Source organism: Exophiala aquamarina (genome assembly GCF_000709125.1).
Source record: "Exophiala aquamarina CBS 119918 chromosome Unknown aczIA-supercont1.3, whole genome shotgun sequence".
In the NCBI taxonomy this organism is placed as follows: domain Eukaryota; kingdom Fungi; phylum Ascomycota; class Eurotiomycetes; order Chaetothyriales; family Herpotrichiellaceae; genus Exophiala; species Exophiala aquamarina.
In genome coordinates, this window is record NW_013550585.1 from 3,511,548 (window position 1) to 3,537,731 (window position 26,184).

Sequence of the window (26,184 nt, forward strand, 5' to 3'; positions counted from 1 at the left end):
ATTCATCACTTCCTCCTAACTTTGAGACGACGGTCTTAGGAGAGCTCTTCTGGAAAATCGACCGTGGAAAGAAGTAGACTTCTGAAGGTTGATGCGTTAATAGAAATTCCATCTTTCACAATGTCCAAGTTTAGTGAAGCATGCTGCAAGTTAGTCTGACTTCCATTTTGTATGCTCCATTTCCTTCTTCGCCCGTAAGATGTCCATCGCTATTGACACGTCTCGCTCAGGATTCCGCCCGTGATAAGTGAGGGTTACGAATTGAAGGGGAGGTACATCGAACTCGACGGCATGAGAACCTGTAGGTCCAAGCCAATATAAAACTCCCTACCAGAACCCAGGCCTCGCAGAAGGATGTCAAAGGTCGGTGAAGCTAACATTTGTCCTTTCATTCGTGCGGACACAGACGTGACGGGCCCCAGCAACGAATATGAGGCTACGACGGCAATCCTGTCCATCTACGATGCATTCGGTTACTTCCCCCAGACTCAACAAGGCGCGGACATGGTTTCAGCGGCGCTCTCCTCAGCCGTCGAGCCCACCGTGGTGATCATGCCGGATTTCTTCCACGGCAATGCCGTCCCCATCGAGTGGTACCCGCCGGACACGGACGAGAAGCGCGCGGGCGTCGCGGAATGGTTCAAGACGGCGCTTCCGCCTCTCCACGTTCCAAAGGTGCCGGGCATCATCGCCACTGCCGAACAGGTGTTCCCGCGCATTCGAACCTGGGGCGTCCTCGGATACTGCTGGGGTGGGAAGATGGCGTCTCTGCTTTCTGCGCGGCAGCAAAAACAGCAGCAGCGGGAGACGTTCAAAGCTGCTGTACAGCTCCATCCAGGCCTCATTGACCCCAGCGAGGCCGCGGAGATCGTGATCCCGACGTGCATGCTGGCGTCGATGGACGAAGATGTCATTGAAGTCAGGAACTATGATGCCTCGCTCACGAAGCCGAAGGTCAAGCATATCGAGACCTTTACCGACCAGGTCCATGGCTGGTTGAGTGCGAGGGCCGACTTGAAGAATCAGAGGGTCCGCGCCGAGTATGAGCGTGGTTACCAGATCGTCGTCAAGTTCTTCGCGGAAAATTTGTGGGGAGATCGGTAGTTACCAGATGTTTCGAGTTGATCGAGAGAGGGCGTCGTGGCGGCTCCTTGGTAGTAAAGAAATGGCTATGGTGGTCTTACATCTTGTCAATACAAGCATGCTTGGGAAGGCTCCCGTAATGAGGGTTATTACTTTAATTATGACCCTGGGATCGCTTTGTCTTTCCCTGCTGAATACATCAGCAGCACCTTGTTAAGCTCTACCAGAGGGGGGGTGAGTTATGCCGGATATTAGTCATGCCTACTAACCATTCAAAGTCATTTTCGAGGTGGAAAGACAAGTCAGCATCTCTGCAACGAATACTATTTCTTTGCCTGCCCCTGCTGTTGTTGCTGTAATTGTGCCATTTTCGCTCTTGCACTCCTGCTCCCTCCAAGCTTTGGACCCCTGCTCTCGGTGGTGGCCCCGGGGACCTTCGGCTGACTCGACGCTTTGTTCCTTTGTTGTCTCTGAGCGACAGCATCCAGGAAATTCTGCCGAAATTCTTCCGCAAGACGTTCGTCTTGCTGAGTGGCGCTCTCGGATAAGCCAGCGGTTGGTGTCCGTCCATCATTTGCTCCATTCTCGTATAGGTCGAGTCTGTTTTCGTGCAAGACCTGCTCGACCAGCGCGTCACGTGCGATATCCTCGCTGTTCCTTCTTTTACGGGGGCGAGGCTTCGTCGGCTTCCCATCACGTCCGAGTCGTGGTTTACGAAGTTTAACGGGTTTGATCTCTTCTTCCTCAAGGGGTGCTTTGCCTAGCTTGGCACGCTCCAAGGCGGCTTGTGTACGTGCTAGGTTGATTTCATGCGCGGATGAACCCAGGTCGACTTCAGAGAGCTGTTGAGCAGATGCTGGATTTGTTGATGTTCCTTGTTTGAGGGAAATTGGCTTTCCATCTGACGTCGGAGAGTTAATATTACTACTGCTTGTAGTCTGCGTCGTAATTCCCACTGACGACGACTGGACATCACGGCGTTTAGCCATTTCTGAGTCTATGAACGCAATCCTTATCTTGTTAGTAAGCTGATATCTAAACTTCATCTTGCAAAGCGCAAAGGGGCAGTACGAACATGTGTTGATCGACGTCAACCACTTGACCTGAACCTCCAACAAATCTCTGAGTAATATCGACGGGCCTTTCCACGGTCTGGTCCGCCTTGACAAGCGCCCCATCGTTACTATCGTCTTGTCCAAACCGTGCTTTCGAAGTCGAGAAATGGACCCCAGTAGCTGGTCGTCTGAACTGCTTCCGAGCCTTTATAAGTGTTGGTACATCAGCATCGGCGGAGCCATTGTCTTCTAAGGCGACGCTGTGATCAGACACTTGATCTATAGAAGGTGTATTGGGCCCTGAAGGAATGGGATCAGGTATTGACTGGGATGCGCCTCTGACATGTTTCCTTCGCTTTGCAGCACGGAAGACAGGCAGTTCTTCCATCACGGAGAGGCACGATAGAAACGATGTGGAAGCCTCCGGAAATGTCAAAGTCAAATGAGGAGCACTTCAAGTGAAGACTTGAGAGACTTCAGCACAGTGGGCCAGGTTTTAGTGTTACTGATGATCGTGCTAGGAGGCTTTCAAGGCCTCATTGGGATGCCAGAGATTTGGAGCCATCTACTAGCCTTCGCAGGATTGGAAAGAACGATGAACAATCTTTGAGGAGGTGGAAGCCTATGTAATTGTTGCCGGTGCTGGAAAGAACGATTCAACCATAATCACGTGCCACTCTCCCGCCTTGGCGCGATTTTTGGATTGGATGCGCAATCCATTGCAAGACCCTCCTTCGATTCACGCTCCGGCTCATCAACTTTCATACAGCTTCCCCCCAGCACGTTCACTACTTCAGTAAGATGTCAGGACCAGTCCAGTCAGCAGCATATCGCTGCTGCCAGCTCGCAGCTAGCACACAGAAGCGAAGTTTGTCGTCACAGTGTCTCCGTCTCTCTTCAAGAAGCTCCGCAAACCAATTCCAACGACGAAACACCCTCGCATCCCCTTCAAGGAGACGGCAATCCACAGATGCTGCAGCTCCACCTACGAACCCTAAAATCTCGGGGATTGTCGACCAAATATCCCAGCTGACGCTACTAGAGACTGCCGATCTGGTTGCAAGCTTGAAGGTAAATTCTACATCCCGTGCTCGATGAGAGAAGAACATAACTGACGCTGATATCTCAACAGTCTCGCCTGAACATCCCCGACATGGCATTCGCCGCACCAGCTGCAGCAGGTGGCGCCGCCGCACCACCGACTCCCGTGGAGGAGGAAGAAGCTGCTCCCGCCCCGGCAGAAAAGACCATGTTTAACCTGAAACTTGAATCCTTTGAAGCTACGGCGAAACCGAAGGTCATCAAGGAAGTCAAGAGCATGCTGGGTCTGAGTTTGGTTGACAGCAAGAAGTTTGTCGAGAGTGCACCCAAGTTGTTGAAGGAAAGCGTGCCTAAGGACGAGGCTGAGAAGATCATCGCCACCTTGAAGGCACTCGGCGCTGTCGTCACCATGGATTAGAAGGTGAACCGATCTTACCAGTGAAGGGGAGCCCGGACTCGCTGCCTGATTGCTGTGAATGGACCGGGGGTTGGTCAGTGGCATACCTCTGGAACGCCTACACAATTTCTGTCAAGCTTGAGACAGATCAGAGGCCATTGAAAAAGAGGAAGGATGAAAATGAGTGGGCCCTGCATATAAGGGTATGATTGGAATACCCTCACGGTCCACCAACCGCATCAAAATCTTCGAATTGTGTATACTACTACTATTCATCATGTGGGAAAGAATTAGAAGCACCTTCAAGATGTAACAATTGAGAATGTTCCTCCTACTGAATGGACTTTGGCCTCAGGCAAGCCAGAACAGCACAGCACAGCTCAGCTTGCCTACTCTTCTTTTGATGTCCAAACGCCACATCATGGTATCGTTTTGCATATCCGGAGAATATATCATGAGCCAAAACCTGTTTGTTGTTTCCTTCGTTCACTCAATCACTAGCATTTTATTTTATTGTCTCTCGAACCTCGTGCCATTGACACCACTGATTCCCTTGCCCAGCTGAGCAGCCACAACAGTGGCCTCTCTGACACTTCTGGCGACTGTGCCTCGCACACGGCCCTCCTCAAGCACCAAAAGTCCGCCGATGGTGCATCCACCCGGGGTGCTGACTTTCTCGCGGACGAGGGCGGGATGCTCGCCGTGCTGGACTAGGCCTGCGGTGCCGCGCATGGTCTGCGCGGCCATCAGCTGGGCCTCTGCTCTAGGCAGGCCCATGGCAACTGCGCCGTCGGCGAGCGATTCCAGCATCAGAGCGAGGAAGGCGGGGCCTGAGCCGCACAGGGCGGTGGACACGTCCATCATGGCCGGTGGGAGGTGCACAACGCGGCCGATCCGCGTGAAGATCCAGTCGACCAGCGTTGAAAGCTCTGAGGGTAAGGGGGGAGTATTAGTCGCAATGACCGTCATAGACTCGCGCACTAGCGCGGCCGTGTTGGGCATCACGCGTACGAGCGTGCAGGCGTCCTGGGGATTGTCGGCCGGGTAGTTTTGGCCGTAGAGCACGCGGCTCATTTGCTCGACAGGGACGCCAGCGCAGATGGAGATGAGAAGCTTGCCGGCCAGTGCTTCCTTCATCCCTTCCTGCAGCAGGATGTCCGCCACCATGTACGGTTTGCAGCCCAGGATGACCACATCGGCGGCCTCCACACCGCGCACGTTCTCGTTCTGCAGCACCATCACGCCCGGCCGGTATTCCTGCACGGCAAGTTTGATGCGCTTGGCGGACTCGGGTCGTCGCACGCAGGCGATGAAATTCGTGGGTGTTCGTTGTGGTGGGCCTTCGGTGGTCGGGGTTGCGGTGCCGGAGTCAGGATAGGCGGGCGACGGCGCGGTTGAGGCTTCGGTCAGAGATGACAGGATACCCGATAGGATGGCAATGCCGAGGGTCCCTGGTCAGGAGGAACTTTGTCAATATTAGGGCGAGAGGCAGGGAGAGGGTTTGGAGGGGTTTGTGAAGCTCACCGCATCCAAGGATGGTCAGAGTCATGCCTCTGTCGTTGCCGAGGCCGGTCAGGCCATTGGGCACTCGAAGAGCTGTATTCATGATTCGAGTGGAGGATTTTTGTGGCCTGTCGCCCCGAGATAGATATTTAGTAGTTCAGGAGGTCGTCAGAACGACCAATGCCTCTTTTATTACTGGAATATCAGGGAATTGAGTCGAGGCCGGTGGAAAGGGCTACGCTTTGTCACATAGTAAAAGGATCTGGAAATATTTGCAAGACGATGCGGGGGAAATTATTATTTTGTCTAGATTGCGAGGCGAGCCAAGTCCGATTTCTCCGCGATTCAATTCCTGATACTCCGTTCCAACGTCTGCAAGGCACGCCAATCATTCTCCTGCTCTTGCGTCTTGGTTTTTGACGTTTGAACCCTGGATATATCAATCTTTACCACTTCATTTGCGCCGGAGCAGTTCGGGCTCATTGCCTCTTCAATCAAAGAATGTGGCGATTGATACCGCCAACCTCACCTCTGTAAAGGACTAGTTAATCCCTCGATCCCTCGATCCCATCCACGGCACACCATGGCCGACCCCTTCGAAGTTCGAATGCGGTTTACGAACCTGCTCACGCACCTGTCAGCCTCGGCGACAGCATCGATCAAAACGGCACACTTCGCGCTCAAACACCGCGACATGGACGAGGATCTGCACAGCTGCATCCTAGAGAATCTGGAGCGTGGCAACAACATGAACAACCGAGCCAACATTATGTACTTTCTCGAGCACCACGCCGACGTCAATACCCGTGATGGCGGCCACGAGCCCTATGTCGACATGGTCCGCAGGGATATTGTGAGGATCGTCAATGCTGTGGCTCAGAGTGGTGCGAATGTCAAGGTCGTTAGGAGGGTTGTCACTGGGCTGGGTGAGAAAGGTGTGTTGAAGGCCGAGGTCATCATGGTCATTGAGAATGGCCTCAAGGAGAAGGAAGAGAAGCTGGGCCGTCTACTAGGTGATGGTGAGGAGGATGAACAAGAGGATTCTGCTCCTGGTGCTGCCCCTGCTGCCCCTGGTAGTGGCAGTGGCGGCGGCGGTGCGACTACTGTAAAAGGTCAGGGAGATGGCGACGCCATGGACACTTCCGCTACAGGTGCCGGCGATGGCATTGGCGGAGGTGGTGCAGGTGACAGTGCACGACCGACACCTCGAACCGGCGCGGGTCAGGCTGGAAAGGTGAATGGAGTGACCAAGGTTGACAAGAGGGCGATCGAGCAGAGAATTGAGGAAGATCGGGAACGGAACAAGAGACTGCGAGAGAGTGTTTGGGCAGTCTCTGGCGACGATGAGCAGGAGCTGGACAAGATGTGGGAAGAGAGCACTCCCGTTGGCCGAGACGAGCACGTCATTGCAGATGAGGAGGCCGACGAGAGAAGGCAGTTTGTGCGATATCGTCAAGCCTTGCTGGGTCGATGACAATGGGACCAAGATCATACATGGGAAATCAACGCTGCTAAACACCACTTGCATGGAGAAATCTCGGTCAATGCCTTCATCTGCTTTTTCAGCTCGGGTATTCCGCGGATGCGCTCCCGAAGCCTTACTGGGATACTGTGTCTACCCAAACCACACGCTATGGCTTTTCAGGAGAGGACACCGTCGAGTTGGGCACTTCTATTGCCACTCCACGGTCGCGCAAGCCCAGAAATCATTTCGATTCCATCGTCAACAGAGCAGTGATACCGTCAGAGTCTCTGTCTCTTCGATCCTTCACTGGCACCATCAGATTCATCATCATCATCATCATCATCCGACTCAATCACCTTCCGCTTTCGGACCGCTGACTCTCCGTTTCCTTGCCGCTCCTCCTCATTACTCCTCCTCAATCCATATGTCAGCAAGAGGCCCTCATATTCGTCTTCTTGTGCCCGAGCACTGTCGTCAATCTGTGGAACTCGTTCTTCAGGTGTGACTTGCTGAAGCAAATCCTTGTTCTTCTTCATAATGCGCTGTTTCAGTAACAGACGCCACCAATAATATCGTCGATCGTCAGCGTTCTTTGCTCGAGATCCTTTCACAGTTAGACTGGTCAGAGATGCGCCGCCAGAAGCACGATGAGAATGTGGTACTTGTGCTAAAAGATACATTTCAACCATGCGCGCGAACTGACGGCTGGCCATCTTGTTCCTTGAACGAATCTCTTGCAACTTGTCTAGTGGAAGCAAGGTCGCTGTAGGGACGCGACTGATTCGGCGCCGCTCTGAAGATGCGAAAGGCGAGTCGTTGATTTGAATTCCTGCGGCTTTGAATTGAGGTTCCAAAACGTCAAAGTCGTTCATGTCCCGAAGCTTGTCAAATTCTTCACTGGGATCTTCAACAGTCATTTCCACTATCGTTTGATCAGACATGACTTCGGCATAAATTGCTTGATAAAGCGCTGATCCGTGTCCTGCTTGCTGATATGGGGGCGTGATCAGGAATTGTGATATTCGGAGCCTTGATGAGAGCTTGTTGGGCGTGATCTTTTGGATTGCGGGGAAGGTGAAGACATTAGTTGCTGCACGGCTCTTTGCAGCGTCAAATTTGTAAAATCGATATGTGGTTGCATAGCCGATAAATGTGTAAGGAGAGGCATTCGTCACCGAGGGACTCGACGATTTGTGATAGACGAGGTAGACTCGCCATCGGTCTAGAGTCCAATCGACATCCTCTAGATTGATGAACTGGCCTCCCTCGATGAAGAAAAGAATAAGTATTTGAATGTTGTCCACTAGCGATCGCATAGGCACCTCGAGGAGCGAACCAGCCCAAATCTCGAAGTGTTCCCTTCCTCTCGTATAGCCCTTGACGAAGGAGCCAGGCGGTGTCCAGTCTGTGGCGTTGGCATCTTCCAGGATCTGAGAGTCAAAATTTGACTCAAATGCGGTGGGAGGCAAGAAAGGCTTCAGGGTCTTCTTCAGGTCGAGCGCACTCGTGGTGCCAACAGCTGGGAATTTCTTAGAATAGGAGATATGAAGGTGTGGACGTAAGTCATGAGCCGCGAATTGTAGATTGATGTCTAGGTCTTTATAGCCGAAGATCTGTTCTGCTTCTCCCACAATCGGATAGGTAAACTCGGGATGAAAATCATGGCGTACAGTGAGAGCCTTCGAGCCGGGCTGCACTAAGGAGATATGAAGAGCCTCGTTGGCATTGACGGACCCTGGAGGCAGTCAGTAACTACTCCGGAAATTGAAGAGCAGATTGGGACTGACACTCGTCTGAAGCGGCGGCCATGTTGGCACTGTTTTAGCACTGTGGGTCTTCAATTCATGCTCAATCCAAATGAGAGAGTCGCGTAGAAGGTGAGATGAGGTTGAAACTGAAGACCGCCGATAAGTTGGAATGGAGATGGGGTGCACGGCCAATCTGTCGTGTCGTCGCGGTCTTGTAAGTGGCACTGCACGCGTAGGGACGCGATCGATCGTCTGGCAATTCAGCTCAGAGGCGCCAAGCAGAGACTACCGCCTTTTGGTCGGGATCACATGACTGACAAAGTCAAATGACCTCGAGGCGGAATTGCGATCTACGAGTACAGATACTGTATGCCACGAGTACAAGGTACGGTGAAATTAGTAATTGCATACCCTGTCCTACATACGCCATGTGAGCCGAAAATGGCATCGCTTGCAGTGGTTGAATCAGCTGGTGTCGCAACGGTCAATCACGAATCACCCAAGTGGGTGCCAAGCCCAAGGAAAGCGAGTCAACTTCTGCTTGTTTGCTGCCTGAATCGGCTTTCACTTCTAAAGCCCCCAACAGAAGGTCCAAATTTCATCAGCATGCGGCAAGACACAATAAGACCACCACATTAGTCGTACGGGGCATGTATGTTGGAGTGCCTCGTTGTTGGCTATACGGACAACCTGCTCAATCACAGCCCCTGAGCTATCTACGATTCTTACCTAGATACGGAGTATGCATACCATGCTGTGGCCTGTCTAATCTGCGCTCTCACCCGCCATCCCGTATTCGTTAATCAGCATGCAGCAAGATACCTCGGACCAAGTTTCATTTCTCGGCCCTTGGATGTCTAACAGAGAATTACTCCCAGTACCCCAAACCACGATGGACGGGGCGCCTTCTTGAAAAGGGATCGTGTGCTGCTATGGCTTCGTGAGTGTAGCGAGAACTTTGTACCGAACTTTCAGGAGAAATCCTTGCAGCAGTTCTTTATACTATCGACTTAGAGGACAATACGGAGTCGAGGCCATGGTGGCTGAAGGCTGAGTTGCTTGCTCAAGCTCAGAGGGAAATGGCCTTACCTCGCGTCCAGACAATCCACAACTACCCTGACCAGTTTGACCAAAACAGCTCGTCTAAAAAGACACGTCCTGCTTGCGAGTAGTAGAGAGAAACCCCCAACCCCAGACACAACATGTCACCTGGGCTCAGTGATAACTCTGGTAGATGATACTGTCGAATCTACAGTCGCACAAACAGCTCCGTTTTGTCCCCACAGTAAGATTTATATAGGTGAGAGCCTACAGAGTACAGGTGATGAGGATCCAGGTTTCGTACCCTTTTCGGAGTACCTTGAACATCTTACTTACTCGTACGAGCACTCCGTACTGTACAGGAGATCGCTCGGTTGTCCCCGGCTCTTGCTAGGGGTTGCCAGTTAACCCGTACTGTATCAATGAGCAGCTGTGCGAACTTTGGATGATGAACATCATGGCCCGTGCGGTCCAGGGACGCTAGTGGATCGGGAGCTTATAAACGACCATGAGCCATTCTTGGGATCAGTGAATGCTCGAGCGCCCCAAGAACCCTAGGGCCAATAAAGCTTCCACCCGTTCTTGCCCGTTAAAAGACAGCCCCAGGGTGTTGCGATAGTTTCTCGATCCCTGCAATTGAGTACCCTCCCGTCGAATTTAGTTACTACAATTTGGCTCTAAGCACCCGAAGAAGAGCCCGGTCAACCGGTTTGACAGTCTTCCCCGGGCACGCCAGGGAGGCTCCTGGAACAAACTACGAGTACCAAGTCGCTTACACCCACTCCCAAGAGTCCAAGACCGTCACCCATATCGTCGCCCATGTGGAGTCTGTACGGAGTACGGAGTACGGAGTACAGAGTGCCCACCTCCACCCTTCTCGGCTCACCCACATCCACAGAGTCCTCGTACTCGACCTCGACCTCAACCTGGCCCTCATCCTCAAAGACACTTCAACCCCATCTTTCCCAAACTCGATTCTCACAAAAACTCCATCCAGTCAACGGCCGATATGTAAAACTTGGAGGTCGGAGATGATCCTACAGCGACCCAAGTTGCAGATTTGACGGCACGATTCATCGTCTTATCCTCTAGATCACATCGTCCTCTGTTCGAGTTAGCAACAGCTTTAATAAGTCTGGGAATGAAAGATCCACAATGTCCACTACATCTCACGAAGCCCTAGTAACAGGCTTTATCTGCTCTGGCTTCTCGATGGTCATCCTTCTGATTCGAATTATTGCATCGAGGATCAAACAGGGGCGTTTCGATGTCAGCACCATCATCTGCGCTGCCGCCATCATCGTTATTGCGCTTCGAATCGCCGTAAATCAGTATGTCCTCAACTATGGAACCGTGAATGATGTCTTGTTCGGCAAAATGGACTACTTCAACCCTGAAGACATGAGGAAGCTCAAAATCGGAAGCATCCTTTCATTGTTTGCTAGGCTATTGATCACCACCTTTTACTGGCTACAGAACTGCTTGCTACTCCTGTTTTACTCTCAATTCTTCCAAGTTCGCGCTCCACGCTGGACGACAATACTCATCCGCATGTGCTGGATCGCAATATCTCTAACCTATGTTGCCGTGGTACTGTCCACCTTCTTGGAATGCCACCCGTTTCGTCTATACTGGCAGGTAGACCCCAATCCTGGCCATTGCATCAGGGCCTATATTCAGCTGCTTCTTCAAGGAGCATGCAACATCGTTCTCGATCTCCATCTCCTGGCAATTTCGGTTCCACTCCTACTTGTTCAACACCGGACACTCAGCGAGAGATTGAGAATTGGCACGCTATTCACCCTTGGCTTTTTTTGCATTATCATCACCTGCATCCGGATTGCATATATATATGCAGAGTCATCATATCAACCAACGCGAAGCCTATGGGCATCTGTTCAGATGTTGGTTTCCTGTTTCGTCGCCAATGCCCCGACAATCTATGGCTCAGTTAAATTAATCAAGAGACGCAAGTCCGAACAAACTGCACGAAGAGGCAGTCGGCCAGAACTCTGGCTGCACCTTCAGGTGACAAATGAGAACATGAGCGCCACAAATGTACCAGTCTTGAGTCGGCAGGCCACCAACTCAGCAGCAGCATCAGAAAAGGCATATTCCAGCTGGACCCCATAACAATCGCGGAATCAAAACAAAGTTTTATTTCAAACTCCATTTGGAGACAACCACTGACATTAAGTAACCGATTAAGCTCGAGGTATTGGAATATTCCAACATCCACCGCGGCAGCAAAGAATACTCACCCAACACAGGCATGGTTGACGACTTGGGTTGCCCTGAGTCACGAACCATCGATGTCCTAATAAGTTTTTGGTACATCTGGGCAATATCTATACAATCCACAGATTGTTGGCCTTGATACCAGGCCTGTACATACCAGATATTACAGCCTTAGGAGGGCCACATGACCATCGTGGAAGCAGCCTCGTGGCATAAAACGAAGGCCAAAGGACAGGACAGGCCTTTAGCGGTTGCCGAGTCAGAATAATGAGCTACGTTTGCGATGAGGTGAATGAGAGGGCCGCTCGTACTGAATTGGCCCGTTAAGGATGTGCTCATGAGGGTATTGGGAGGACCAAGGATCTTTCGTCTCCAGGAAGGGGATGGTTTATATTATGGCGAGGCACAGCCTCGCCCTTTGGAGTAGATAAGGACATTTTACCCATAGTGCTTAAATATCAGATGTTTTCACAGTCACCGAATTCTAAATGGCCAAAGTTGTGTGTCTTCATAGCTGGCTCTCAAGTGGCGGTGGTGGCTTGTGGGGCTGGGCCCGGCGATGAGCAGATGCGGTCATTGTCAGAAAGGGATGAGGGCTTTCGCTGCCTCGTCGGTCATCCACTTCTTCAGGAGAAGACAGGTGCCCAAGTTAGCACTATTCTTTTTCTTCTGCAAACCGCATCCCTCCCAACCAATCCTCAATCTTCGACGTATTTACACGCATCATGTGTCGGCCGTTCCTCCTATTAGTACTCGCTCCCTCTCCTTAAACGCGTCGTGCACTTCGCACCTACTCGGTAACCACGACGTTCGCGACCATGGACGGCCTCTTTACACTGCTCATCTTGAGCATAGTCATGGCGCTGGCCTCCTTTCTTGCAGGCATTTTGCCTTTGTCTCTCACGCTTTCACAGTCACAACTGAGACTAATCTCCACTATTGGAATGGGTGTGCTTGTTGGAACTTCCCTGGTGGTCATCCTCCCTGAAGGCGTTGAAACTCTCTACAGTGCTGCCGAGGTCGGGGATGGGGCGCATTCTCATACAAAACGACATATGTACGCCCGGGGTGTCGACATTCACTGGATGAACGATGAGTCTCCTCTGTCTGCTCTGGTCCTGGTTCCGCGCGCCCTAGGTGACGAGACCAGTCCTTTTAATGTCCCAGGCCCCGCTATACCGTCGAAATTTGATGACCCACCACGAACCCCTACAGACCCAGGTGTCGTTGGTGTGATGGACACAGGCAGTGGCAAGACGAGCAGCAACGGCGAAGAGAGTGGTGAGAAACACAGCGAATCGGAACACGCGTGGATTGGGATCGCATTGCTAGCTGGATTCATGCTCATGTATCTCGTGGACAAGGTGCCTCAATACACACAACCTCCGAAACCGAAGACAAGAACACATCACATTGCTCTTAATAATCTAGGGCGCAGGTTCAATCTGACAACTTCTTTGGACCGGGATGAAGAAGCAGATTCGTTCCTCGAGTCTTCAGAAGGCTCTCACGTACAAAATCGCAGTTTTGCAACCACAATTGGCCTTGTTATCCATGCAGCAGCTGATGGGATAGCTCTGGGGGCGTCTTCCACAGCTACGAATTCTGGGTTGAGTTTGGTCATATTTTTCGCAATCATGATCCACAAAGCGCCAGCGGCTTTCGGCCTGACCTCTGTGTTGGTTAAGCAGGGTCTTTCCAAACGAGCGGCTCGAGGACATTTGGTTCTGTTCAGTCTGGCCGCACCTACTGGCGCAATAGTTACATGGCTGCTTGCCAGCATCCTGGGTGGGGCTTCTGCTAACCACAGTCCTGAAACGACCAAATGGTGGACTGGCATGTTACTTCTTTTCTCCGCGGGCACGTTTTTGTATGTGGCAATGCATTCTATGCAAGATACATCCAATTCTCATCAGCAGACCACGATGAATGGCCAGGTGAATGGGTACGGTGAAGGACGAGATGGTACACCAATCGACCAAAGGGCCTGCTGGAAAGATCTAGCAGCAGCATGTTTTGGCATGATCCTACCTATATTTTTGCAGGTTGGGCACGCACATTGAGCAGGGAATACGTTGTCTTTTCCCTTGGGACTTGGGGTACATTTTGGCCAACTAATCGCATTCGGTCCTTGGTGGACAATATCATTATGGCGTACGGTTTCAGCATGGAACAGCAGCCCTAGAGTACATTTATGTGATATGGTCAAATAACACCAATCTGAGACTAAGAACGCCGGTCTCAAGCTCTCATTCAAGGCAGATCGAGTCGATGTGAATGGGAACAATCAGCACCATCTGTCCCTTGGTTTATTCCCGCCTCGCTTGAGCACCACAGCTGTTAGAAAGCAGTCGAGTGGAGACCACGATGGACGGCAGAGGAATAAGTTGGGTGTTGTCCCATGGAGACTTGCGGGGATATACAGACATTTGGTGAACAGGATTTCAGAATAAGGAGGACATATACAGACGCATTGCATCAGTTTGAGATGCATTGGATGAATCTAGACCGAGACCTCAAAATGGTCAAGATGATTCGGCCAGGGGGATTCTGGCGGTCAAGATCGACATGGGTTCTGGGTACTGGCACCATGTCTACAGTACCAAGTACCATGTCCATCTTTGTGCCAGGCTGAAGCAGGAGCTACGAGGGAAGAGGGATGAGTTGCTCGCTAAATAAGAAGGGACCACCCAACCTGTGGAGTAAGTTACCACTAGTTAAGCTAGTTAAGCTGGTTAGCGGAGCTGGAAGCCTGGCTTCGATGCTATCGGCAGCGCTCAGGCACCAAATGCCCAAATGACAGCAGTAGGCATGCCCAATATTGCTCTCGGGACGACCCCGAACGCGCCTTGGCCTGCCTAAAACATGCACCTCCCCAGTCCCTAAATGCCACTGGGCTGTCCAGCCTGCCAATACATTCCATATCTTAGGGTGCCTTACCAGCCACTCCCCGCTGACTGTGCCAGCGAGTGGACACTTCCTGCACTTCCTACCTAACATGCTCCCTTCCCGCCCATCCACAGCCCACGGTCCCCCAATCCTGTCTACTGGGACGGAGTTCAGAGTATTAACTAGTTTGTAGTAACTACTGCCAGTACGACAAGAGTCTGGCACCCACCATCTCCCTTCTTACAAAGCTACTACTACAACCACAACTACAAGCACCACTACCACTTCCCAAGTTACCACTACTGAGTAGTACTCCGTACTCAATACTGACTCGTACTCGACATATTGATCGATCGTTCACTCGTACTAGTCAGATAAACCTGATCCTGCTGATGAATTGACTGTTCGACCTGCCGCCGCCACCATTATTCCCAACACCACTCATTCGACTATCACTCCAGCCCTCACTTCTCTCATTCATCACCATCCGAATCCATACCGTCAACCAAGTACTCCGTATATTACAGTCCTCTGCGCTCCAACCCCTCCACCTACATCTTGCCGATGCATGTCACAAGCGTCCTGTCAACAACAATTCACCTCTCGACTCTTCATTCCTCCCTACTTCCTCGGATATAGCATAATGCAATTGACTCTTGCCCATTCCTGCTAGTCAAGAGCGGGAAGAGAATTCATTCTTTGCATCTCTGAATACAAGTCATATTACTCTGCCTTCAGTGGCGTCTACATCACCTCACACTCAGGCAGCACGCAGCACCCAGACCATGGATTTGGAAGACGATACCCAGGCCATGCCCTTAAACAGACCTCTCTCCCCCCGGCCATCGAGAGCAGTGTCGATAGATCCAAACCAGCTAGCCACCCGTCCTTACAATGCGAGGTCGAGTCTTGTTGATCAAGACAATGATTACAATTTCTCCGCTCCTCAACCTGTTCCGATAGATCCTCTTCGTTCATCCAGAAATCGCCATAGTGTGTCACAACCGCGCCCAAAACGTCTCTCTACCTCCAGTAAGACGGGAATGCCCTTGAGCATCTTGCCATCCGCGCCTGCCTCTCCACCGACTCCTGCTCCCTCTCCGACTCCATATCAAAGAGCCCCAAGTTGGAGTTGTGCCGGTGAAAATGAGGATTCCTTCTTAAGAGATGCAAGAGGTCATTTTTCACATTTGAATGGTGCCGAGCGAGAGCGCTATCTGGCCGAATTGCTTAATATGTGCGACAGCCAGTTGTTGAGTTTCGTCCATCATTTTGTCTCGCCCAGGCTGAAGAAAGACCCGTTTGAGCACTTGCCCGATGAATTGTGCTTAAGAGTAAGTTCTTGCAAGGTATGGTGACCTCGACTCGACTGACATACACTCAGGTTTTATCTTATATTGACGACCCGCTCAGCCTTGCCCGCGCGTCTCAAGTTTCACATCGTTGGCATAAACTGGTGAATGACGATATGCTTTGGAAGATAATGTGCGATAAGCACGCATGGCGAAAATCCTCCAATGCTTCAAGCGACGAGATCGAGTCTATGTCTCTGCCACAAGCAGTCCAGGGGCCCTACAGCTACAATCAACCCTCCAAGCGGAATCTTGATGGTTCGGCCGTTGGTCCTTCAAATAGCGCCCCGAATCTGTCCTTGTCAAAGCAAGATCAATTATCCTCGAGTCCACGAGCACGGAAACGACAATCACAGTCCCATTATTCGCATTTCAGACACAAATATATGATCGAGGCTGCGTGGAGGAAGGGCGGTGAGAGTATAATCAAGCACATCACCCCAGATCAAGGGGTCGTCACAAGTCTGCACCTGACCGACAAATATATCGTCGTGGCCATGGACAACGCTAAGATCCACGTATTTAACACCGTTGGCGAACACCAGAAGACATTGAAGGGTCATGTAATGGGTGTTTGGGCCATGGTCCCATGGGATGACATCCTTGTAAGTGGTGGCTGTGATCGAGATGTCAGGGTGTGGGACATGGCATCGGGGAAAAGTCTCCATACGCTGAGAGGGCATACCTCCACAGTCAGGTGTCTCAAAATGTCTGATGCCAATACAGCAATTTCAGGATCCAGAGACACCACTCTTCGAATTTGGGATCTACCGACAGGGATGTGTAAGAACGTGCTTGTTGGTCATCAAGCTAGTGTGCGTTGCTTGGCAGTTTATGGAGATCTCGTTGTCTCTGGAAGCTACGATACTACGGCCCGAATATGGAGCATTTCTGAGGGCCGCTGTCTGCGCACGCTGACGGGTCATTTCAGTCAGATTTACGCCATCGCATTTGATGGCCTCAGGATTGCGACAGGGAGTCTAGACACGAGCGTGAGAATTTGGGACCCAAAGTCGGGCACGTGCACCGCCATACTACAGGGGCATACTTCGCTTGTTGGTCAACTACAAATGCGGGGAGACACTTTGGTAACAGGTGGTTCAGACGGCTCAGTTCGTGTGTGGTCATTACAGAGCAACACACCCATTCACCGTCTAGCAGCACATGATAATAGTGTTACAAGTTTGCAATTTGATGAGAATCGAATAGTCAGCGGTGGGAGTGATGGTCGTGTCAAGATCTGGAGCGTCGAAACTGGTCAACTGGTGCGGGAATTGAGTCAACCTGCTGAGGCTGTCTGGAGGGTGGCTTTCGAAGAAGAGAAGGCTGTTATCATGGCTAGCCGATCGAACCGGACGGTCATGGAGGTGAGTGGCCTTTTGTTCGGAATCCACAATCCTACCACTAATCTTTTCTAACAGGTATGGTCGTTTTCGCCGCCTGATGAGCACATTGAGCGAAGATCGGAAAGCCCTCTCAGTCTACCTGAACAAATACCTCTTCACGAAGACGACGAGATGCGCCACGTGCCAACAGATCTTCATATCGGCGATGGAGATGCTGCTATGAGTGATGTATAATGAATAAAACTCCCGACCACGATTTGCGATTGCTGTCCTGCCGGCGGTCTTCATACTCAATAGGGTTTTATCGGGCCAATTTGTGCTCGACTGCATGATGTTACGGTCCTTTATTCGAAATGGAGTATACGAAAACATTAGCTGAGCGAAAGCATTCACTTCAAATCCGAGACAGGCCCGCCAATAGACAAAGGACATGGTACTTGGACGGATTTCCCTACGAATTAGCATAACACAGCTGGTGATTATTTGCAAAGTTTCCGACCTTTTTGTTTCACGTGGAAGCAGGCCCGGATGCTCAAGGATAGACGAGGAGCTACATGCTCGCAGAGCTATCCATATGGTTCTCGGGTGGATGTTGACCTACGTGCTTTGACACTGGTAGCCAATTTGGTCGAGCTAATCTGTGTTTTGCAAATCGCTTTGGTCTTGCAGTGCAGGAGCAAGGAGTATATGATGTTTGGTGACAGGAATGGTCATTGAAAGGGAGTAAAAAGAGTGCCTTTAATACTGAAGCATGGTGATGATGATCCCCAAACAACCATGTGAGGGATGATGAGGACAATTGAGTTGCCGCAGCCAATAAGCATGAAACTATGTTTTATCGACATGGACAACAGTTGGTGATGGTGGGAAGAAGGACAAGACAGGAATCAACCGACTCAAGCAATCAGCGACCCCAGTTTTCAGCCCTCAGTCACAAACGACTGGTTATAGTATATCCCTTGCATGCATAGTACTTGCCCCGGTCGGCTTGACTACCGGTGGCATCAATCAAGAGGGGAGCAACTCGCCTTCAGCGACACAAGAATAAGCAAATATTGATTATAAACAAAAAAACCAAGTGACATATCTTCATCTATTTGTTCTGCCTAGTATTTTTGTTCCGTTACAAGCTTCTATTTATTCCTCTTTTATATTGCTCATCCGTCACTGCCTTGGTTCGTCCCGGGTCGCTCAGACTCTAATAGGTGCAAGTGGAAGCTGAAAACCCCACCGGCAGTCAATCATGCACAGATTCATCGTCATGGATTGGATGTATGCATCGGCCGCCCAGATAGTAAGCTCGCGTAGAACAGACAGGACTGTTTATACCCTCCGACTCCTCAGTTGCTGTCTCTCCTTACCCCGAACCCCCGGGCTTTTGCTCTAGAGACAATCTGATGCTGAGGCCTCGGCGCGAATTAGATGAGTTGGGCTCTAGGATGTGCTCGGTATGCTTCAAATCTGGGTTCGCCCTCGAGGTGCGTCTGGGCTTGGTCTTCCCTTCTTTATAACTTCTCTCCTCTAGAAGTGGGGGAACGACGCTGGTAAGAGTGTTGTAGAATGAAGTGGTTTGTCGATGCGGTCTGGATAGAAGCAAGCCCAATTCCTGTGTGTGTGTGTGTGTGTGTGTGTGTGTGTGCGCGCGCTCTCTCTCTCTCTCTCTCTCTCTCTCTCTCTCGCTCGCTCTCTCTCTCTCTCTCTCTCTCTCTCTCTCTCTCTTTCGCTCTCTCTCTTTCGCTCTCTCTCTTTCGCTCTCTCTCTTGTGAATTCCGCTTCGAGAAGGTCAATGGGGCGAAGAACAAGACCAGTCAAGAAGTGAATGTTGGGTACCACTTCCTGCATTCCTCGCTACCAGCTGTGTGCGGCTTCTTGACCAGCATGCCGTAGACGTCTAGTGGCCACCGGTGGTGGGCAAACCAAGCCAGACCTTGAAGGAATCGTAGATGAGCCACTGGAAGGCTGTGAGGGTTCCGATCATGACGATCCTAGTTGGCAGACCATTCCAAAGCCCCGTGAAGCCGATGTTGCCGTAGATCCTGTTCATGGCTTTGGCCGCAGACTCGCCGGCCTTGCGGTCGGAGTTGAGCTTGCTGACCATGACGTCTGCGGGATGCGAGACGACGGCGCATGCGATGCCGGCGATGTAGCCGCCCAGGAAGCTCACACCGGTCTGCTGCAGCTTGTTGTAGCTCTCCTTGGGCTTGCCGAGCTGCCCGTAGATGAAGTGGACGGTCTCCTCGAAGGTTGCGAATTTACACATTGTGTACGGGATCTGGCGGCCCCAGAGGGGGGCGATGCCCTTGTAGAGGCCCGCGATGCCTTCCTTCTCGACGACCTTGGACCACCCCTGCCGGAGAGTGTTCGCGTAGGGGGGAAGCGTGGTCTGCATGCGGACCTTGATGGCCTCAAACGGACACAAGAAGATGTCGGCGATGAATTCGGCACTGGCGCTGGCCCCAAGGTAGACGAGGGTGCGGTTCGAGTTCGAAAACAGATTGTCGCCGTAGATGTGCTTGAACACCTCGTAGAACCCGTACTTGCCCATCCCCTGGAAGCTGTAACCGACCAGCGTCGGCGACCATCCGAAGAACACGCCCCGGACCCCCTCGTTCGCGAAGATTGACCGCCACGCCGAAAAATTTCCCTTGTACAGCTTTGTGTCGACCTGTCGTCGCGTTTTCACCAGGTCCAGCGGCGTCACTAGCGTGTGTGTCGGCCCGCATGCTACGATGCCGCCCAGCATGCATGATGCAAAGTATTTTGTCTGCTCAGTTGAGGGGTCTGGTTAGGAGGAATGATCTCATTTGATAGGCTGTTGTGGGCTTGAAATGGATATTTGCTCTGATCGTTGTGCAGAACGACCTCGGTTCGGAAAGAGGAAAAAACGTACCGAATTGGGCTCGATCTTGCCAAATGGATACGACGCTTTGAGCGTTGCTCCTGGTGGGGGTTTCAACGATGTTGATGTTGTAGCTGCCATGTTGTGATGTGGTGCGTTGGTACTTGAAGGAGTTTTGGCGAGTCAATTGAAATCCGTATGATCGGAAAGGCGATCCAGCACTTCACACAAACTCGAGGAAGAATTTGCTGGAAGGACAAGAGGAGACCGATGGAGGGAGATGGGTGATCTACTCCGAGTAAAGCTAACAGGGCCTGCCTGACAGCGTTGACTATCGAATGCGTCTAGATACTCAAAGCCGGAATTCGGAAGCAGATGAGATTGAGAGCAAGTAGAAATATATGGCAGAGCTCTGGGGTCCAGAGTCCCAAGAAAAGAAGGTCCGGATATGGCTCAACCATGGCCGTTCTGCCGCCAAATCCGTGCACAAGGATAATAACATTGCAGATCTGAGGTTTCGACGGAAAGCTTGGTCGACAAGCTTTGGTTGGCCGGCCACTGAAATTGACAGGAAAAAGGGCGAGCCGCGACTGTGTGAGAGATGGAGCTGCATGTCGGCGGGTATCAGTGCGCGAGAGATGATGGCATGCGAGCTTTCGATAGCCGGAATATCCGAGGAGATGGATACCAATGACATCACGCGCCTTTCTTGACCGTGTCTAGAGGCTGGAAAGTCCATGGGCCCAAGGATTGCAAGGATATACAGGGACACAGATAGGAAGGTAAAGAGGACTGGTGGAATAGGTTAATGCAGCTGAATCAGCAGCCTTCTCGGCTCACTCATCAACCAACAAAACAAGCGATGTTCGTTGTGGCTTCATTTTCCTGTTTGGAATTGCTACTCGTGCTCAAGCGTAATAAATCCGGGGAACTAATCTACATCATCTCGGGAGGTATTGAGCTCTTATATTCTGAGGACACGCCATACCCGCCTGCACCATCAAGAAGGCCCGAATTGGCGTCTTGTGGGAACAGTTGGTCCCATTCCGCCTAGAAGCAATGAAAGCCGCATTAGCATATCGTAGTCTTATGGTCAGTCTTTTTGAGAGCGTATCTTACCCAATTGATGTCCATCATTAAGGAGTCGCCTCTCGAATTCGGAGGTGGGAATTGTGGAATGTTGACCTGGTCACTAGGAAATCCGGAATTGATAAATGAAGGCCCACTGTCCGAGGAGTGTCTTTGATGTGAAATCGCAGGAAGCGCTTGTGCTGTTGCGGTGGCTTGTCCGACCGGTACACCTTGTCCTAACGCCGACCTCCACTGAAGCTGATCACCCGATATCAGCGGAGGCCATGAATCATTCGTGCTAGAGTCGCTGGGGCTGTGAAAATCACCCTGCTGGCCTGGCGAAGACCGACTTTCTGACCTGGGAGAAGTTTGTGTCTGTGACTGCGACTGCTGTGTAGTCTGTCCGGGCGGAAGTGGTGAGGCTCGTGAATTCGGTAGAACTCGAGTCCAGCCAGATGTTTCTGTTGAGGCTGGATATTGTGACGATAAGTAGAGTGTCGCCGGTGCGTCGAAGCTCCATGATCGATCCGATGCGTACGCCCCGTTGCCGGGAGCATTCTGGGGCTGCATGGCATTCAACGCTGCTTCAGTGCTTCCAGCCCCAACAAATGGGCTTTCCTCTTTCAATCCGTCCCACCGCACAGCATGGGCACCCAGACCACCTTTCATACTCGCTGGAATGCGTATCCTTCGGAGATCTCGATAGACTGTTGTACGATCCCGGACTGCCGTGACGATAATCCTGACTTTTGTCGACGGTGCCCAGGACTGGTCGGGCTCGAAAACGTAATCGATGACCTTCCAAATCCTCTCAGAAATTCGTGGAGTTGATGAGCCATCAACCAGGGTAAGAAGGAGGAAAGCTATATGCCACTGTTGGTATGCTCCACCATACCAAGCCCATTTGGAGAATTCCGGCAGGCTCTCCATCGAAATTGCTGCTTCCACGGCCTGTAGACCGCTTGTGACGGTGAGGTTGCGAAGTCGTTCTGGTACACGATTGGCCGCATTGTTGACATATAGGTGGAGAATCATAACATACATTCTTTGAATCATTAACGTCATGACTAACTTGGCGTACTTCTGTATAGGCACGGAAAGATCGAATATAGGGGTGTACTTAGCATCCATGGCCTTCCGGAAGGATTCGACTTTCGATAGAACGTGGGTCATGGAGACTTTTTTCCTCTCCATTCGAATTCGGTCCTGCCACACAACCCTTTGCATCTCGGTACATTCAAACCGGATCCTTGAAACAGTCATGTCGGTAAACTTGTCCTTCACTTCCCGAGGTTTGAGTGCGAAAAGATCGGCATCGTCAATGTTTAGAGGGAACCGTGTATCGTAGTCTTCCCGTTTTATCCCTGGCCGGGGGCCTTGTGCTTCACACGTGCGAAAATCGAGAAAGCAAAGTTGAAACCAAACTATACGCCGTACGTGACAGTCGACTGCGGTGAGCCCATATATGTCGTCAGGATCACGATGTAAACCCATGCATTCAGCAAGGCGGATCGCCATTCCTACCAGGACTGAATGGGCACGTGAGAGTTGATCTCGGCACATGGGAATCAGATAGACGACAAGGGCCTGTAGAGTCTCAAGTTTCGTAGCGCGCAGGAACTGGGCTTTGCTTAGGGCGACTTCCGTGCCAGTTTGGAAATTTCCAAGTATTGTGCTTTTCGGTCTTGCAAATATTGTGCTTATCTCCTTTTCATTCATGCTAGCAACGGCTGCAAAAAGCACCGAGAGAACAATCGATTGTTGCCATGGTTGTGGCTCCAAACCAGCCAGCACACTCGTCCAGAAGTTTTCGTAGTGTAACTGGAAGCTCGGCCAATGGACCACCCGGGCAATGAAATGAACATTCTCGTAGTAATTACGCACCAGGAGGTCCGCTGCTGCTTTTGCTGGAAGGAAATTGATGAGAGATCTTTTGCTTCCCACATCACCGAATATAAATCCAGAACCAGGCGCAATGTAGGACGGGCCGGGGGCTAGAAAATCATTGCCATTATCTGGAAGCTGGGGATCGGGACGATGCTTCTCTTCCACGGCAGGCCTAATGGCCGCTGACTCTGACAGCTGAAGACCAAGCTGAGATATGTCAGTGTCCCTGACCAAGTGTGTAAGAGATTATGATAACACTACCTCTTCATTAATTCTGGGCCGAAAGAATCCACCGAGACGTTCTGTTAGGCTGCAAGACACGGATCAGGTGAATACTCGTCAAAGCATCTAAACTAGCTTACCGCATTTTCCCAATCTTGATCCCAAGGTCGAGGATGTCGTCATTAGTGTCGTCCTCATATGAGGCATCAATGGTTGCTAGAGGGGTGGGCTCGAGTCCCTTTTCATCATCAGGAACACCAGCCTCGTTGTCAGAGCTGCTTATTTCCCCACCTGGTAGGTCGGCAGAACTCCTCCGTTGAGACATAGTGGCAGCGGATTTGGGGGCCTTCCCGTCTCGGCGGGCGACATCCTCCTCAAGGACTCTTTCAAGAGAGCCCATCTTCTCTTTGATTTCATTCAGGCGCTGTTGAGAAACCGAATCTAAAGCGGGGGCCAGGAAGAGGCAGTCGCGGGAGAATTTGCTGCAGTTTGTGCAAGGATGAAGTTTATCGCATTTCAGTTTTCGGCGACGACACTCCAGGCATGATGTGATCATGCGATTTCTCCGGCGTACGCGGGGTTGAGAGAGAGCTTTCGCCTTCTCTCCAGAGGCCGTGCTAACAGCATCATCGTCTGTGGAAAATGGTGTACTCATGTTTCTGAGAAGCTGAGTCCGGGACTTATCTGGTCTCCAAGATGGCTTGGAACGGGTTCAAGATAGCTCTGGTGGGATGGAGGTTGGGGGATGAGCTAAGTTAGTGTCAGATTGCGTTTGGTCCAGGTGTACAGTAAGCCTTCGAATGATCCCCGTTGCCGTAGCGGTGGGTCGTAGTACCGAGGCGCCGCTCGTGCGATGATCGAGCCAGTTTGCGACGTAGTGTGAGAAGTGTGCCCTTACTGTTGAGACTTACAAGATGATGGGGATGGGACAGACCATGATGCCTGATTCTGAAAACACCAAGCGCACGTGCAACTGCGGGATGTTGACTAAGGAGGGTCCGATACGAAATCGGGCCCGAACCCCGATTGGAGGATGGCTTAGCTTGGGGACCTGGGCACCTTGTACGAGTACATAGTAGGAAGGAATGCAAAATTACCAAACGAAACCATGAACCCTCTGCAAAGACTCGGCTTTTGGTTTTACCCGTTCTGATTTGAAATGACATGCCCGTGGGTTCTCGTCTGCGTTTCTCTTATGCATCCATCTATCGAAAACCTTTAGGACTCAGTCGAGCCCTACATATCTTTACCGCTGACTGACTGTACTGATCCGTATGGATATCGAGGTGCACTCATATCGGATTCTATCGTGGTTTGTATCGATATTGGGAGAGCTGACTTGGCCCTTTGATACCGGCGTCGTTATTCTGGATTGGTTATTTGAATGGTGAACCGCGGAACATTTCTAAAGGCTGGGCTCAATGGTTTCTTTCTCTCAATTCTGTGCCGCGCGGTGAAGGACGCGATGAATTCTGGACAAACGTGTGAGAAAGCGCTCATTGCCTATGTGAATACTTACAATATCAATATCCTAGCCTACTGGGACTATTGATAAGAGCTCTATCTGTATCTGGTGAAATCATCTTTACCGAGTAAGGACTTCTTTTTAAGTCAGAACTGACCCCGACCATGATTCCAATGACGCCGGCTGGCGCAGGGGAGAATATTGAATAAACTCGTCTAAATCTGCCGGCTCCTTGGCTGTATCTTGGTTTTGAAGTTATCCAGTGGGTTGTAGAATTCTGCCGTTCTACGAAATATACTCCTTAACCCCGTCTTCAACAGCAAGCTTACATTATGACTATTGTTACCGAGATCGCCATTTTCGATCTCGCCCTTCCGGGTACTGAGCTTCTCGACCACGATTCACAGGTCCCACACCACTTACGGGCTATCTTGGAGATTTTGTCTCAACAAAGAGGTTTCCTCCGTCATTTCTGGGTGAGACATATCTGGTAAAGCAAATCGCAGACCTGAGCCTTATGCGGCCTCAAAGACGAAGATGCAACAAAAGTCGTTATTTTGGATGGTACGACTGGAACTTCTCTTGATCTAGCCCCCAAGTCAGAGACGCAGCTGCGCCAACTAACCTCTCTATACCTATCTCTAGATTGGGAGGATGTAACCCATCACCTGGAATTTGCAAACATGGAGGCATTCGGCAAGCTCTCGGCAGGGCTCGTAAAGCTGGTCGACTTCAACAGTGTGCCATTGATGAGTATGACAGATGCCTAGTTCTTGTGCAACGCTTGACAAGCTAGACAGTGCATGTGGATTTCACATCGAACGCCACTGCAGCCAGGGAAGCTCCCGTAACAGCTTTCAAGTCATTCATGCTTCCTGAAAATGCTAGCACAGAGCAGAAGACAGCACTAGAGGACGCTTTTCTGAAGCTTGCCCAGTTCAATATGAGTAACACAGCCTGCGTCGGGTATGCACGTGGCTGGAGTGAGTTGAATCAGGCCAAGGTGATCAATATTAGAACTGACCTTATGGTAGCACTGGAAACAATTGCTCATGATGAAGCCCCATCAGGCAAAGCTACTGTGTTCAACGCCATTGTCGGTTGGCCGGCGAGACAACATTGAGGGACGTACCTGGGTTCAAGGACGGGACAGCACTCAAGTTGCGAGGAGAAGACATGTTTCGCATCAGCCTAGGTTGCCTCTACTGCAGCTACCTTGGGATCGCCGGTTGGGAGGGAGGGGTCTCTGCCAGTCCTGGACTTCTGGCACATCGTTGGTGGCTGATTCTCGCGAGGGACAAACGAATATTATTTACAACTTCCAAGTCAGAACCCTTCCACTAAAATCCCGAAACCAAGGTCGAGATATCGTGGACCGTTGTACGTGCGTGGGAGCCACCGCAACCGTTACGAAATCTCCGAGATTGGTCGTGAAATTCATCCAAATGGTAGATTGGACCACACTCCTGTAAGCCACAAAGACTAAGCCAGCACGCGAGGCGCTAGCACAGGCTAACGTTAGATCGCGCCACCGAGTTTGTT

The 26,184-nt window shown here is 51.2% G+C and overlaps 11 protein-coding genes across 11 annotated transcripts; 6 read left to right on the forward strand and 5 right to left on the reverse strand.

Annotated features, from left to right (window-relative positions):
- Window positions 1–354: 354 nt before the first annotated feature.
- Window positions 355–1,104, forward strand: A1O9_04831 (uncharacterized protein; the record flags this gene model as incomplete). Its single annotated transcript, XM_013407119.1, has 1 exon — window positions 355–1,104. One exon carries the CDS (start codon window positions 355–357, stop codon window positions 1,102–1,104), a length of 750 nt encoding a protein of 249 aa, XP_013262573.1.
- Window positions 1,105–1,406: 302 nt separating this feature from the next.
- Window positions 1,407–2,526, reverse strand: A1O9_04832 (uncharacterized protein; the record flags this gene model as incomplete). The annotated part of the gene is made up of 2 exons (XM_013407120.1): window positions 1,407–2,094; window positions 2,159–2,526. 2 exons carry the CDS (start codon window positions 2,524–2,526, stop codon window positions 1,407–1,409), a joined length of 1,056 nt encoding a protein of 351 aa, XP_013262574.1.
- Window positions 2,527–2,939: 413 nt separating this feature from the next.
- On the forward strand, window positions 2,940–3,597 carry A1O9_04833 (uncharacterized protein; the record flags this gene model as incomplete). The annotated part of the gene is made up of 2 exons (XM_013407121.1): window positions 2,940–3,209; window positions 3,271–3,597. The coding sequence occupies 2 exons, from the start codon at window positions 2,940–2,942 to the stop codon at window positions 3,595–3,597; spliced, it is 597 nt and encodes a 198-aa protein (XP_013262575.1).
- Window positions 3,598–4,086: 489 nt separating this feature from the next.
- A1O9_04834 (pyrroline-5-carboxylate reductase) lies at window positions 4,087–5,182 on the reverse strand (the record flags this gene model as incomplete). Its single annotated transcript, XM_013407122.1, has 2 exons — window positions 4,087–5,027; window positions 5,101–5,182. The coding sequence occupies 2 exons, from the start codon at window positions 5,180–5,182 to the stop codon at window positions 4,087–4,089; spliced, it is 1,023 nt and encodes a 340-aa protein (XP_013262576.1).
- Window positions 5,183–5,662: 480 nt separating this feature from the next.
- Window positions 5,663–6,553, forward strand: A1O9_04835 (uncharacterized protein; the record flags this gene model as incomplete). Its single annotated transcript, XM_013407123.1, has 1 exon — window positions 5,663–6,553. One exon carries the CDS (start codon window positions 5,663–5,665, stop codon window positions 6,551–6,553), a length of 891 nt encoding a protein of 296 aa, XP_013262577.1.
- A 269-nt stretch (window positions 6,554–6,822) lies between these two features.
- Window positions 6,823–8,353, reverse strand: A1O9_04836 (uncharacterized protein; the record flags this gene model as incomplete). Its single annotated transcript, XM_013407124.1, has 2 exons — window positions 6,823–8,279; window positions 8,332–8,353. The coding sequence occupies 2 exons, from the start codon at window positions 8,351–8,353 to the stop codon at window positions 6,823–6,825; spliced, it is 1,479 nt and encodes a 492-aa protein (XP_013262578.1).
- A 2,135-nt stretch (window positions 8,354–10,488) lies between these two features.
- On the forward strand, window positions 10,489–11,466 carry A1O9_04837 (uncharacterized protein; the record flags this gene model as incomplete). The annotated part of the gene is made up of 1 exon (XM_013407125.1): window positions 10,489–11,466. The coding sequence occupies one exon, from the start codon at window positions 10,489–10,491 to the stop codon at window positions 11,464–11,466; it is 978 nt and encodes a 325-aa protein (XP_013262579.1).
- Window positions 11,467–12,389: 923 nt separating this feature from the next.
- On the forward strand, window positions 12,390–13,634 carry A1O9_04838 (uncharacterized protein; the record flags this gene model as incomplete). Its single annotated transcript, XM_013407126.1, has 1 exon — window positions 12,390–13,634. The coding sequence occupies one exon, from the start codon at window positions 12,390–12,392 to the stop codon at window positions 13,632–13,634; it is 1,245 nt and encodes a 414-aa protein (XP_013262580.1).
- Window positions 13,635–15,245: 1,611 nt separating this feature from the next.
- Window positions 15,246–17,392, forward strand: A1O9_04839 (F-box and WD-40 domain-containing protein CDC4; the record flags this gene model as incomplete). The annotated part of the gene is made up of 3 exons (XM_013407127.1): window positions 15,246–15,794; window positions 15,845–17,179; window positions 17,234–17,392. 3 exons carry the CDS (start codon window positions 15,246–15,248, stop codon window positions 17,390–17,392), a joined length of 2,043 nt encoding a protein of 680 aa, XP_013262581.1.
- Window positions 17,393–19,049: 1,657 nt separating this feature from the next.
- Window positions 19,050–20,138, reverse strand: A1O9_04840 (uncharacterized protein; the record flags this gene model as incomplete). The annotated part of the gene is made up of 2 exons (XM_013407128.1): window positions 19,050–19,922; window positions 20,049–20,138. The coding sequence occupies 2 exons, from the start codon at window positions 20,136–20,138 to the stop codon at window positions 19,050–19,052; spliced, it is 963 nt and encodes a 320-aa protein (XP_013262582.1).
- A 795-nt stretch (window positions 20,139–20,933) lies between these two features.
- Window positions 20,934–23,832, reverse strand: A1O9_04841 (uncharacterized protein; the record flags this gene model as incomplete). Its single annotated transcript, XM_013407129.1, has 4 exons — window positions 20,934–21,047; window positions 21,117–23,162; window positions 23,217–23,265; window positions 23,318–23,832. The coding sequence occupies 4 exons, from the start codon at window positions 23,830–23,832 to the stop codon at window positions 20,934–20,936; spliced, it is 2,724 nt and encodes a 907-aa protein (XP_013262583.1).
- Window positions 23,833–26,184: the final 2,352 nt, after the last annotated feature.